Genomic DNA, 12101 nt, shown 5'->3' with positions numbered 1-12101 from the left:
ATCAGACCCCTTAAATGCTACGTTATTGTTTGTCCTTCCCATCTAGGATTTGTTTATCCGAGCGGCGATAACGGAGGGAGCGTCGTGTTTGCGGGGCGGAGGAGAACGTGCGTGTGTAGCCGGTGTTGATTATCAGACTGAATTCCCCAAGCCTCCGTGAATGTGCCGAGAGAGTTGGGGGTGGCGCAGGGAATCTTAATTCTCACACTCGGAAAAGAAAGCGGATTGTGTTAGATTGCGTCGCATGGCGCCCGCGTTGGCGAGACTGGTGCTGCGCGGCTTTTTTAAAACGCTGCTTCTGGGCGTATGAGCCGGTCTCGCAGGCCACGCAGAAACGCTTGCTTCGGCTGAGGAGGAAAGCAGCAGAGGTTTAGAAGAGTGCGCTGGCACCGAGGGCATGCCCGTACCCTCCACCCACACGGCTACGGGAGGAGAGGCAAGCCCCTCCCCACACCACGCGCAGGTCAGGGATGGTGCTGTCAGTCAGAGTGACGGGTGGGTCCCTCTCCGACCTCCCAGTCTACAAGCCTCTCGCCTCCCTTCTGTCTGGCTTGCTCTCGCATCACTTATTTTCTGTTTGTTGCCCCTGCCTCAACACATTCAAGCGCTTGTGCACTGTCTTCAGCCTCCCGCCCTGTTGAGTTATCACCTCTCTGGCTACATCATTAGGTTGCATTTGCTGCAAAAGCTTTCCTTGCAGCTCAGACACAATGAGCTGTCTGTCTCTCCGTGTCTCGAATGCTCTCTCTGTCTCTCTGCCTGCCTGGGCCCGGAGCTGGTCTGGCTGCCTGCGTGTGGGTGCTGCTGCCCACTGCTGTGATGTATTAGTTTGTTTGGCGCGGCAGCTAACGGGCTTTTCTGTGGCCGCCTGTCCAGCGCGGAGGGCTGAGAGCCGGGTTTGCGGCCGCGGAAGGAGCGCTGTCCTCCGGGTCCCGGCCGCCCGCCACCACACCACCACCCTCCCTCTGCCTGATAGGACTTATCACAGCTCGGCAGAGCCGCCGAGCTTCCGAATTGTGGAATAGTGTGTGTGCGTGTGTTAGAGAGGGTGCCCAAGCTCACGTTTTTGCTCTGACATCCCAGTCGGGAGGGGGAGGAGGAGAGTGCAGAGTTTCGCCAGTTTTGAGGCACACACATTTGCTGCACACACGCTAGCTGCACACACACTTTCTCTTTGCGTGTGTCGGCCGTATTAAGCGCGGAACACACTCCCGTTTACTGCTAGATACCCCGAGAGCTTTCAGCCTGCTGTCTTCCCGTCACCGCGGGTGACGGTGCATTGATTTCCTCGTGTCTCAGGGCTCTGGGCCTGCACATCCGCGGCGTGGAGGAGAACAGCCGCTCGAAGAGGGAGGGCATTTTCCAGGACGAGGAGTGCATCGTCAGGATCAACGACACCGAACTAACGGATAAGTCCTTCTCACAGTGAGTATCCCACACTGCAGTGCCCGGCCGTCCACTGAACATGTCTGCTCTGAGCCTTCCTCCTTAGCTCTCTTTTCATTACTTTTACATTCGTTACTTTTGCATCTCTCTCTCTCTCTCTCTCTCTCTCTCTCCGTTTGTCTCCCTCTCTCCCTCCCCCACTCCCTTCTCTCTCTCCCATCTGTCTCTGTTTCTCGCTCTTCCTCCTCCCTCCATCTCAGCTGTCTAGGAGGTTTCATGCTGTAAGACTGTCCTCTCCCAGTCCTCTCCCAGTCCTCTCCCAGTCCCCCCCGCCAGTGTGCACTGGCCCCGGTTCTGCTCATCACGGCTCTGGACATGCTTCAGAGGGGCTGAATCCATCCAGCAGTCTGCAGACACACACACACACACCCAGAGCGCAGCATTACAGGCTTCTGTCACACTCATTATTACCACTGCCGCCTTTGTCAGCTCTGTTCTTTATACCGACTCTGCCCAAGAGTCCGCGGAAGTTGGCAGCTCTTGCTGTATTTCTTTATGCTGTTTGATTTTTACGAAGCTCTCGCCACAGGTCACGCTGTGCATCACAGCGTCAGGGGGACAGTTCCACGTTCGAACGCGCTCCTCCTAACATTATCCGCCACAAACGATTGGAGCCGGAGCCGGAGCCCTCTCCTCCGCAGCCGTACTCACGGGTGTGGCGTGGCGGCATCCCGGCGAAGGTTACCGTAGCGGGATTATTACGTTTACGATGGATGGCTGAGTTCTGAAATCGAATTAGTCAACACAAATGAGTAAGAGGGATTGGTTTGTCATTCATACAGGGTAGAGCTCATCACTCATAACCTCAATCATGCATCCCTGGAATGAGTTTCATCCAGACTAAAATGAATAAAGATATTACATTTTCTTAATTGTTCTCAGATTCGACATCATTATTCATTCCATTATATGCTCACAAACTACATTTAATTTCGAAGCCCCCGTGGAGCCATTGCGCCTTCGTTTTAATCGCCCACCCGACTTCTGCTGTCCTCCTCGTCCTCTTCCTCCTCCGCTCGCCGCTGTTCGTAGTCTAGCTCATGCTCCCTCCTCCCCATCCCCCCCCAGGTCGCAGGACGTGTTCCGGCAGGCCATGCGCTCGCCTCTGGTTCGTTTGGACGTCCTCCCCCTAGCCAACAGGGAGCGCTACGAGAGGAACCTCGCCAGCCCCCCATTCGGTGAGCCCCACGCCTGCGAGGCCCCTCCACCGAGGGCCAGGCCCACGCCGTGGCCCGCGGAGGTGGCCCGCAGCCGTCAGGCCGAGCCCCAGGAGAGCGGCGGGAGCCCAGAGGGCCGCTCACCGGCACCCCTTCCTCCGCAACTCGTCCCTCGGGGCGTGAGCGGCGAGAGCCCCCTCCTCAGGAAGAGCCCGGCACTCCCGGCGCTGGCCGGCTTCGCCAGCAGGAAGGGTGGCAAGAAACTCCGAATTGACTTGAGGAAAGGTAAGACCGCCATTCCACTGGAAATCTACAGACGTGTAGCGGGGGTGTGTGGTGTTGGGGACAGGAGCCCTGCCCCTTACCCCACACCCCGCCAGCTTCTTTGTAGTCCGTGCCTTCGCGAGCCCACGGCCGAAGGGATGAAGCCGTAATTCCGACCCACAAAGCCTATTAAATTCTTATTGATCCATCCATTACTGATGATATGAATTCATTGCAAGAACAGAAAAGTGCTGACTGTAAAAGGATTGTGCTAAATGACCAACATAAAACCCCAGCGCCTCGCCACGTGTCCCGCGCTCGCTGGCGGGCACGGTGCCGTTCATCCCTCACCCACCTCCGGAGCCGTGATCGGAAGGCCTGATCTGGACCGAGGCAGCCCCCGCCCTCCCTGTCTGCGCATTCGTGCATCAACTTCCCCCCTGGCGCCCCTCCCACGCGCCTCCCCCCCAGACAGCAGCTCGGGGGCTGGATATATCCGCCCCGATTATGCATCGTGTCACCCAGCGGGTGATAGCCTGTTCGCTAATCTACCCATCAGTCATCCTGACAGCATCGAGGGCCTGCCAAGAGGCGGCAGAGCCAGGGTCAACGCGCCCCCATGCTCCGGGGCGCCTCCCCCCCTTGATGTGACACAACTTTAATACTCCCCTCACAGTTGCTTCCACAGACCTCCATCTCTCTCTAACGCCTTCTGGCTCACTGAGGGACTTGGCACACAGCACGGACAAATATTATTTCTAACATTTGAATGCGGTGTAGAGGTTATTCAGAAATAAATGCATAATTGTCCAGTAACCAGGTTCACTGGTGAATGCGGCGTGGTGATCTTTTTCACTGTTTTTTTTGCCATACTTTCATTTGGAGGTCACCGTGCTCGTTTCTCTATGTGGGCTGAGAATTCTGAATCTATTTCTTAACCACTCGCTGTGTCACGGATCATAATTTGCAAGAGAGAATTCTCTCTTGGAACCTTTCGCTCTCCCCCTGTCTGTTTTTTCTCTCTCTCTCTCTCTCTCTCTCTCTCTCTCTCTCTCTCTCTCTCTCTCTCTCTCTCTCCCTCTCCCTCTCCCTCCCTCTCTCTCTCTCTCTCTCTCTGAAAGATGTATTCATACGTGAAATTAAACTGTAGTCAGGCAGTTCTAATCTCGCGCCTGCACCGAGGCCCTGTTTTCCCGCGCCGCGCTCTCAGAGGCCGGCGCGGAGCGTTGAACAGGGCGCTGGCGTTTGTCTGGGCACTGGCGCAGTCAGAGTCAGCCGCCTCCAGCGGCCCCTTCGTCTGCCGCCTGATCCTTCTGCACGTTTGTTACATCTCTGCGCTCCCGCAGTTACGTTGGGACGAGGCCGATCGATCGCCAAGCGTTCGGAACAATCCTGGTCTTAGAAATTTGTGGATGTCAATACAATAGGCCTGCTTCTTGCTGCTGTGTGATGTCAGTATCATAAGAAACGGACTGCCCTGATTAGGCTCGATGGTTAACTTTCCCCCTCACTGTCTGCTCGCTGTGCTGTGTGCGGGCAGGTCCAGAGGGCCTGGGCTTCACCGTGGTAACCAGAGACTCATCTGTGCATGGCCCCGGCCCCATCCTCGTCAAAAACATCCTCCCCAGGGGTGCCGCCGTCAAAGATGGCCGCCTGCAGTCTGGTGACAGGATCTTGGAGGTGAGGCCGTGCCACTGGTGCACTGAATATGGCGCCCCACCCTAAACTGTCCCGCCAACACCAATGAAAGGCAGACCGTCGGCGGAGGACTGTGGGCTGCTTAGCAGAAGCTGAGAACGCGGACAAATGAACTATGGGCTCATACCGTGTGTGTGTGTGTGTGTGTGTGTGTGTGTGTGTGTGTGTGTGTGTGTGTGTGTGTGTGTGTGTGTGTGTGCAGTACAACTGCCTGTTTCTAAAGAACTAGTATTTGACTCGCCATTTGTTTTGTCTGACGTGCATCGTGCTAACCGGGGCTGGTTTCCCACAAACACTGAAAACAAAAATCATCTCTGAATGGTAGCGCCAGTATTACACTGAACACTCCCTCATTCGAGACGATCCTAAAACTATGAAGATTTTTGGGAAGCAGAACCATAGACGAGCAACAGGGCAGACAACACGGTCCAGAATACATTACAGCTGCGACACAGTGGGGAATGCCGGGAACTGTTAGCTGAAGTAAACATAGGCAAACAATTTGTCTGAAGATGGTTAAACCAAAACAGTTCAATGATTTTCTGTGTGTGTGTGTGTGTGTGTGTGTGTGTGTGTGTGTGTGTGTGCGCGTGCGCGCACGCACCAGGTGAATGGAGTAGACATCACGGGCCAGACGCAGGAGGAGTTGGTGGCCATGTTGCGTAGCACTAAGCAGGGGGAGAGTGTATGTCTGGTGGTGGCCCGACAGGAGGAGGTCTTCGTGCCCCGGGAGCTGGTAAGAACCCTCTTCATCATCACACTTCCATCCCTCCAGCCACATCCACCCGCCTGCACACCCTGCTGTCTCTCTGGTCTTTCCTTCCTCGCCAAAACGCTCTCTCTCTCTCTCTTTCTTTCTCTCTCTCTGTCTCTCTCTCTCTCTCTCTCTCTCTCTCTCACACACACACACACACACGCTCACATCATGCCACACCACCAGCTCTGGGCATCTTGTGAAGTTGACAGTCGGACCTCACCCTCTCTTGGCAGCAGTGTGTAGGATGCCCCACCTCACTGTGCACATGCCCCTGCCCTGCCACCTTGACATTCACACTCGCTGACTTTCTAGCAGTGTGTGTGTGTGTGTGTGTGTGTGTGTGTGTGTGTGTGTGTGTGTGTGTGTGGTGCCACGTACACCGCTGGGGCTTTTCAACTCAGCCTCACAGAGATAAAAGCCTCACAGATGACCACCAGCTCATCAGTCTTAAGCAATTTCAGAAAAACAGTGGCGGAAACACAACATTCCATTGGCTTTTATCGTGAGTAGTAAGTGCTGCTTTGCAGTGTAGCCCTCTGATTGGCCACTACTCCATAGTGGGTGTGGTGAAATGCACTACACAGATGGGCTCCGGTGCTATTGCCAGCCTTGAGCACAGGAAGCTCCGTGTTTCCTGCCTGGCTGCCCCTGGGCTGAGGGTAAGCATGAGCTGTCAGGATATACTGCCTCCTTCACCCATCTCTCTCTCTCTCCTCCATCCCTTCTCTTTCTCAAGCAAACACACACACACACACACGCACCCAGCCACGCACCCTCAGTCTGGGCTTCCTGCTCTTATCTCTGTGCATGTTGATTCAGTGCTGCACAGGAAGTGAGGCGGGAGGTCGGACCCCTCCTAAAGGAAGTCCCGGAGCACGTGCGGCTGTGTCAAGTCCAAGGCCACGGGCCTGCAGCTTTAGCACTTCCTGTGTCTCCTTCGGCAGACCATCAACCCCCCCCCCCCCCCCACTGCCTAGCTCAGCACTTCCTCAGATCCATGGGCATCTGCCCCGTCACCATGGCAAACCGGTCCAGCGGTCAGGAAGTGGGCTAACCTCTATTGTTCTCACGTTAGGCATTTCTTTAGACTGCAGCCCAGTGCGGGACTTTAGGCCACGGCGACCGAGCTCCGATAAGCCGTCTGCCTGTCAGAGCCGTCCATCCTTCTTCAACTCCAACCACCGGAGGAAAGAGCAAAGGCGGAATGAGGCAGGTGAAGGCAGCGCATGTTATTAGACCGGGCGTGGAGAATTCAACAGAACCAACTCATTACACCCTCCACATTCCTTACTGCGTCAGGGCCGCCGGTTCATTTGTGTGTGTAAACATAAGATAATGCATGCTGGCGGGGGGTGATGGAAACGAATCAAAGGTTATCCGAAACCAGTAACTTCACATCTTAAATATCTAACGTAATTTTCTGAAGATTAAGGTGCCACTTCACACACACACACACACACACCCCCCCACCCACACACACACTCCCTACCACCAGCTCATGATGAAGAATAAAAGCCCATTTTCTCCATATTAAAGCCCATTCACACTTGTTGTTGTAGCAGATTCTCTGGCGAGTTTGCTCTGGCACTGTTCAATTACTGCCTCGGTGTTCACTGTATAAGAGGCTGGTTAGCATGCGTGTGAGGCACGAAGCTCATTACAGCTGACAAACAGCCCCCACCGTCCACACCCCCCCCTCCATTAGGGTAGCCGCGTTAACAATTAGGTTGTTAGGTAGGCCCGCTGATTTGATGGAGCAATGTTTATGTGGCATTTTATTGGCCATTCTTAGGATAGCCGGAGTTGTGAACATGTCGGACTGGTCTGAAGTGGAAAACTGGATGATTGATGGATTGACTGCTAGGTAGGTGTGTGTGTGTGTGTGTGTGTGTGTGTGTGTGTGTGTGTGTGTGTGTGTGTGTGTGTGTGTGTGTGTGTGTGTGTGTGTGTGTGTGTGTGTGTGTGTGTGTGTGTGTTGAGAGATTCTGTACCTTTTGTGGACTGACATATCAAAGCAGGAGAGATTAATGTCTGTGAGGAATGGCGGTTGGACTGAATACTGGAGGCGAGATGCATTTTCACATGCTAAAGGAGAGCGACTGAGTGATGGAGGAAAAGGGCTGAAGGAGAGACAGAGTCTGATAGAGGAATAATGAATAACCCGCACAGTGAAATAGCTGAAGAGGCACACTGAGAGGCAGCGGGACAGAGTGGCAAAATTAAGCAGAACCCGCAAGTGTGAGGCCTGAGGGTGCTGCACCAGGACTGTTGGACCCTGACAGAAGTGAACCCCGCATTCCTGTCTGGCCCACAATCCCTTGCCCTCACTGCTCTGGGGCCCTCACGTGAGCCCCTGGGGGAGGTGCAGTCTCGGCCCACCACCGCAGGACAAACGAGGAGGAACTAATCACTGAGGGGATGCGTTGACATCACTCCGCCAGAATACGTCACCTCGCTCTGGTCACACGTTCTGCAGTAGCAATGCGTTTATTAGGGGAAACGGAAAATGCTGGAACAAGTGATTATGGACTTAAATTGGGCAGAGACTACAGGAACGGGCCCATGGACGGACGTGGATGTGAGGCCAGAGTCAGGCTTATATGTAGCCTCTCTGATTAAGAAAGCCTGAAGGCCCCTGTTGTTGGGTCCTACATCAAGGTGGGATTGGTTCGTGAAAGTAAAGTGACAGTGACACCAGTGGGAATTCTCGTGGTATGTGGACAGGAATATCAATTATTGTGGCCATTTTGATGATTAAAGATTTTCCGATGTAAGCATTAGCTAGCTAACTTCCGAATGCACAAAGTTACCTAGCTAACTGTCTAAACTGAGTTTGTCTAGTCTTCTCTTTGGCTTTCGGCGGTCTGTGAAAAAGGTAGCTCAGAACTCTTGGTGAGTCTGTTCAGTCAGCCTCACAGTTCTGTGCCATGTTAGATGTTTGTGTGTGTTTGCAGCGTTGTGGAACACTTTCTGTAACTCAGTGGGCGTAACCACAGCGACTCCTGCCTACCGTGACGTCGTGTGTGTGTGTGTGTACCCTCTACGGTGACGTTAGACCGCACTCTGTACGAGGGGGCGGGGCGTTCCTCCTACTGTCTTACCCTGCACCTAGCTGAAAGGAGTGCGGCGCGCATAACCCAAGCCCCTCGTATCCCTTCAGCACGCTGGGCTCTGCCGTGCGGCTCAGCTACCAGCCTCGTCTGTCTGGAGCTCCTCGGCTGTAGCGGCCACGTGCGCGCGCATCCACATCACAGCGGACACGCGCGCGCGCGCGCACAATCCTGAAAGGAAAGGATGTGGCTGAGTCCAAGTGGCGAGCCCGACCTGAGAGCTCGGTTCATGGATCCCTGATCTCTCCTCTCCCCGGAGTCCAGTGGAGAGTCGCTGAGTGCCCTTCCCCCGCAGGGAGAGAGCAGGAGTAGAGTTGTGTCGTCGTCACACACACACACACGCACGCACGCACACACTTCTTACACTGCCTCCTCACTTTTCCACACAGCGCTTTCATCTGCACTTATACACCATCCATTTAGTTTCCCGCGGGGCAGGGGCTCTTCAGTTAAAACGGGGCCACCAGCACCCACCTCGCTCGCAGACACCCCTGCGCCCGTCTCCGAGCTGTAACGGCGTTCTGTTCCCACGGCTCAACGTACCCGCCGAGACTGCTCTCTCACGAGGCACCCGCGACCTGAGCGCACAGACGCCAGTAGAGGGGAGGCCGATCGAGCAGGGCCAGTGCGTACGGAGACCCACCTGTTTGTCACCCGCACAAGAGCTACGAATGGTGGTGGGAGTGGGGAGGGGTTGATGTCTTTATCACGGGGCTTCCAGGAAAGGAAGCGTACAGATGGCATAAATCTACTACAAATATCAGCGGCTTAGAGGGAGCGGAGAGGGAGGGAATGAAGTAGAGAGAAGCTGAGAGCAAGGAAAGAGAGAGGAGATGGAAAGAGTGGAAGGAAGAGGATGATGGAGAGAACGAATGGGAGCAAAGTGCAGAGAGAGAGAGAGAGGGAATGATGGCAGGAGATGAAAAGGAGTGGGTGTAATGATATTGGTATAGGAGAGCTCTAACCCCCCCCCCCCCCCCCCCCACACACACACACACACACCCCCACCTCCCCTCCACCATCTGCTGGTCTGAGGCGACGTGTTTGCCGGGCGAGAAGCAGACACCTTGCAGCCTTCTCGCTCACGTTCGCGCGAGCACACACCTTCCCCATCAGAGCCGCCACCTGCTCCCTGCTGAAAGGAGGCGGGGCTCCGCTGAAAAGACAGGCGCGATTCCGGGGGAGACGAGGACGCCGCCGCGGCAAACTCAACACGAAGCCTCACGGTTCGCCGTGCCGGATACAGGCCTCGTCTCTGGCTCCGGCGAAATCACCCAGCAGCTTGCGCCCGCTCTCGCGCCCGCTGCGCCTGATTAGGGGATTTCATGGCCAGTTCCTGGGCAGCTTGCGTTCTCCGAATCCCACAAAAGTCCAACACGCGGGCAAACGCACCAGCCGGTAAGACGGAAGCCTGACAGCCGTATGAGCACTTGAGGTGGATACAAGTCGCCCCTTGCGCTTCCCGTCTGGATGCACGCATGTGAGCTCTGCAGGGCTCCCGGCCCCTCCCGCGCTGTCGTTTCCCCCCACCCCACGCTGACTGCCGGGGACGGGCTCGAGGCCGTCTTCCGAGGTACTCACGGACCTGCTGGGGCGAATCCTGGTCCGGGCGCACGCACGCGCGTCCACTCCTGTCAGCCGCTGATACAGTTGCAATCCTGAGCCGCATCGCAGTGCTGTACAAGAGATTTGTCTTTTGGCATTGAAGAGAAGGACTTGAGACTTCCGCGTGTGCCAAATGTCAGCTGTTGACAGACTGAAATCCCGAGATAGTCGGTGATTATCATACGTCACAGTGGGGGTATCACGTGTTAACGCATTTCCTGGTTTTCAGTCTGTTTCTTCATTATGAAGCTTGAATTCTTGAAGTCTGTCCTGCGCACACCGCGGGGCGTTCTGTGATCCTGTGTCCTGCCCACACCGCGGGGCGTTCTGTGATCCTGTGTCCTGCGCACACCGCGGGGCGTTCTGTGATCCTGTGTCCTGCCCACACCGCGGGGCGTTCTGTGATCCTGTGTCCTGCGCACACCGCGGGGCGTTCTGTGATCCTGTGTCCTGCGCACACCGCGGGGCGTTCTGTGATCCTGTGTCCTGCCCACACCGCGGGGCGTTCTGTGATCCTGTGTCCTGCCCACACCGCGGGGCGTTCTGTGATCCTGTGTCCTGCGCACACCGCGGGGCGTTCTGTGATCCTGTGTCCTGCCCACACCGCGGGGCATTCTGTGTCCCTGTTGGTCTCTGTTCTCCCTGTTGTTGACTTGTCAATGACTGACAGTGTGTCACTCTTTCATTATATGTGTGCGTGCATGTGTGTGTGTGTGTGTGTGTGTGTGTGTGTGTAAAACAATTGGTCTGACGCTTGTTTGTCTTTGGAACGGCTCTCCTCTGAAGAGGCGCGCACACACACACACACACACACACACACACACACACACACGGTCACCCGTGCTGCCGTTAGCATGTCTGCGTTAGACCGTGGCTGTGAGCTTCCCAGAAGACCTCACGGTCAGTTAACCACAGAGCAAGAGGCAGATCATAATGTTGGCTTTGTTTCTCACACAGTACGCAGGTTAAATGAATCAATTTCAGACCTCCTGGACTTGTCTGTCTGACATATCTTCATTGATTGTCACTGCTGCAGTGGTCTGTCTCTCTCTCTCGCCCCCTCTTTTTCATTTCCCCTCGTGTGTGTGTGGGTGTGTGTGTGTTTGTGTGAGTGTGTGCTCGCATGCTCTCAGTGTACATTGTGTACAGGACCTTGAGCCCTGACATCCAGCAGCTCTTGGGCCAGATGAGCTTTACAGTTGCAGACAGCCAGGGGAAACCTGCAGAGACCACGGGAGACCTGTATATCCGCGAAGACCTACTCCACACGCAGGAAACACCTGCCACACTGACCTTGACATTTTTAGACCTTGTGTAGCAACATCCATGTCCTGCTTGGTGATGATGAGAGCATAACATTGCCAGAGTAATAGAAGCACTTGTTGATGTTCTCAACCAAAAGCAAACAAAGAGAGGTTTGAAATCATTTCAGCACAGTCTTAACGTTTGAGCTGTATTTGGGTGTTAACCGTTGCGTGTTTACGGCTTTTCTGTTAACGTATGCCGTCTGTGCGCTGGCACACACACTTATCTAATTATGCACGTGCTTGAGTGGATGGGATCTTTTGATTTTATGTCTGTATCTGTTAAACACGTTATCAGTCATGAATGCACAGAAGTCTGATGAAACTGTGCGTGCTAGTGGTTCTCCTCGTCTGTGCCTGCATGCGCATGCTCTCGGAGGTGTATGAGCCCGAGGCCCGGAGCCCATTAGCACCATGGGCAGGCGCGGGGTCCCTGCCGGGTGGGGCCGGGTCAGCCATGTTCCTGTTGTCCACCTCTACCCACCACCTCTTCATTAAACGTCACGTTCGCCGCCATGAGCCGCAACCGCCGTCAGGAGCGTTACGAGCAGCATGCAGAAGTCGGAAACACGACACGGAATGCGCCTTCTCCCACCCGGAGCACGGCCTGTCCAGGGGGAGGTCTTCAGCGGGCTAGATCAGGTCACCATTGCTAAAGGAAAGAATGTCCAGGAGTGTTGCAGCTCCAGCTTTCCCGTGGGCCTGGCTTCCGTGGCATGCTCCCAACTCCTGCGAGCGCCTGGAACGTCAGCTCCAGATG

At 55.2% G+C, this 12101-nt stretch overlaps 1 protein-coding gene across 13 annotated transcripts in view; it reads left to right on the top strand.

Annotated features, from left to right (window-relative positions):
• Positions 1 to 12101, top strand: part of pard3bb (par-3 family cell polarity regulator beta b) — a 166413-nt gene that overhangs the window by 66296 nt on the left and 88016 nt on the right. For all 13 annotated transcript variants that reach the window (XM_027025790.3, XM_027025788.3, XM_035523518.2 and 10 more), the window contains 4 exons: positions 1300 to 1425; positions 2515 to 2888; positions 4408 to 4547; positions 5173 to 5301. In XM_027025790.3, the coding sequence (XP_026881591.2) occupies positions 1300 to 1425; positions 2515 to 2888; positions 4408 to 4547; positions 5173 to 5301 (769 nt within the window). The remainder of the gene's footprint in view (positions 1 to 1299; positions 1426 to 2514; positions 2889 to 4407; positions 4548 to 5172; positions 5302 to 12101) is intronic.

Source organism: Electrophorus electricus, chromosome 4 (assembly GCF_041902795.1).
Source record: "Electrophorus electricus isolate QZ-2024a chromosome 4, ASM4190279v1, whole genome shotgun sequence".
Lineage (NCBI taxonomy): Eukaryota > Metazoa > Chordata > Actinopteri > Gymnotiformes > Gymnotidae > Electrophorus > Electrophorus electricus.
Note: the sequence above shows the minus strand (reverse complement) of the source record. Positions and strands in the feature narration are given on the sequence as shown.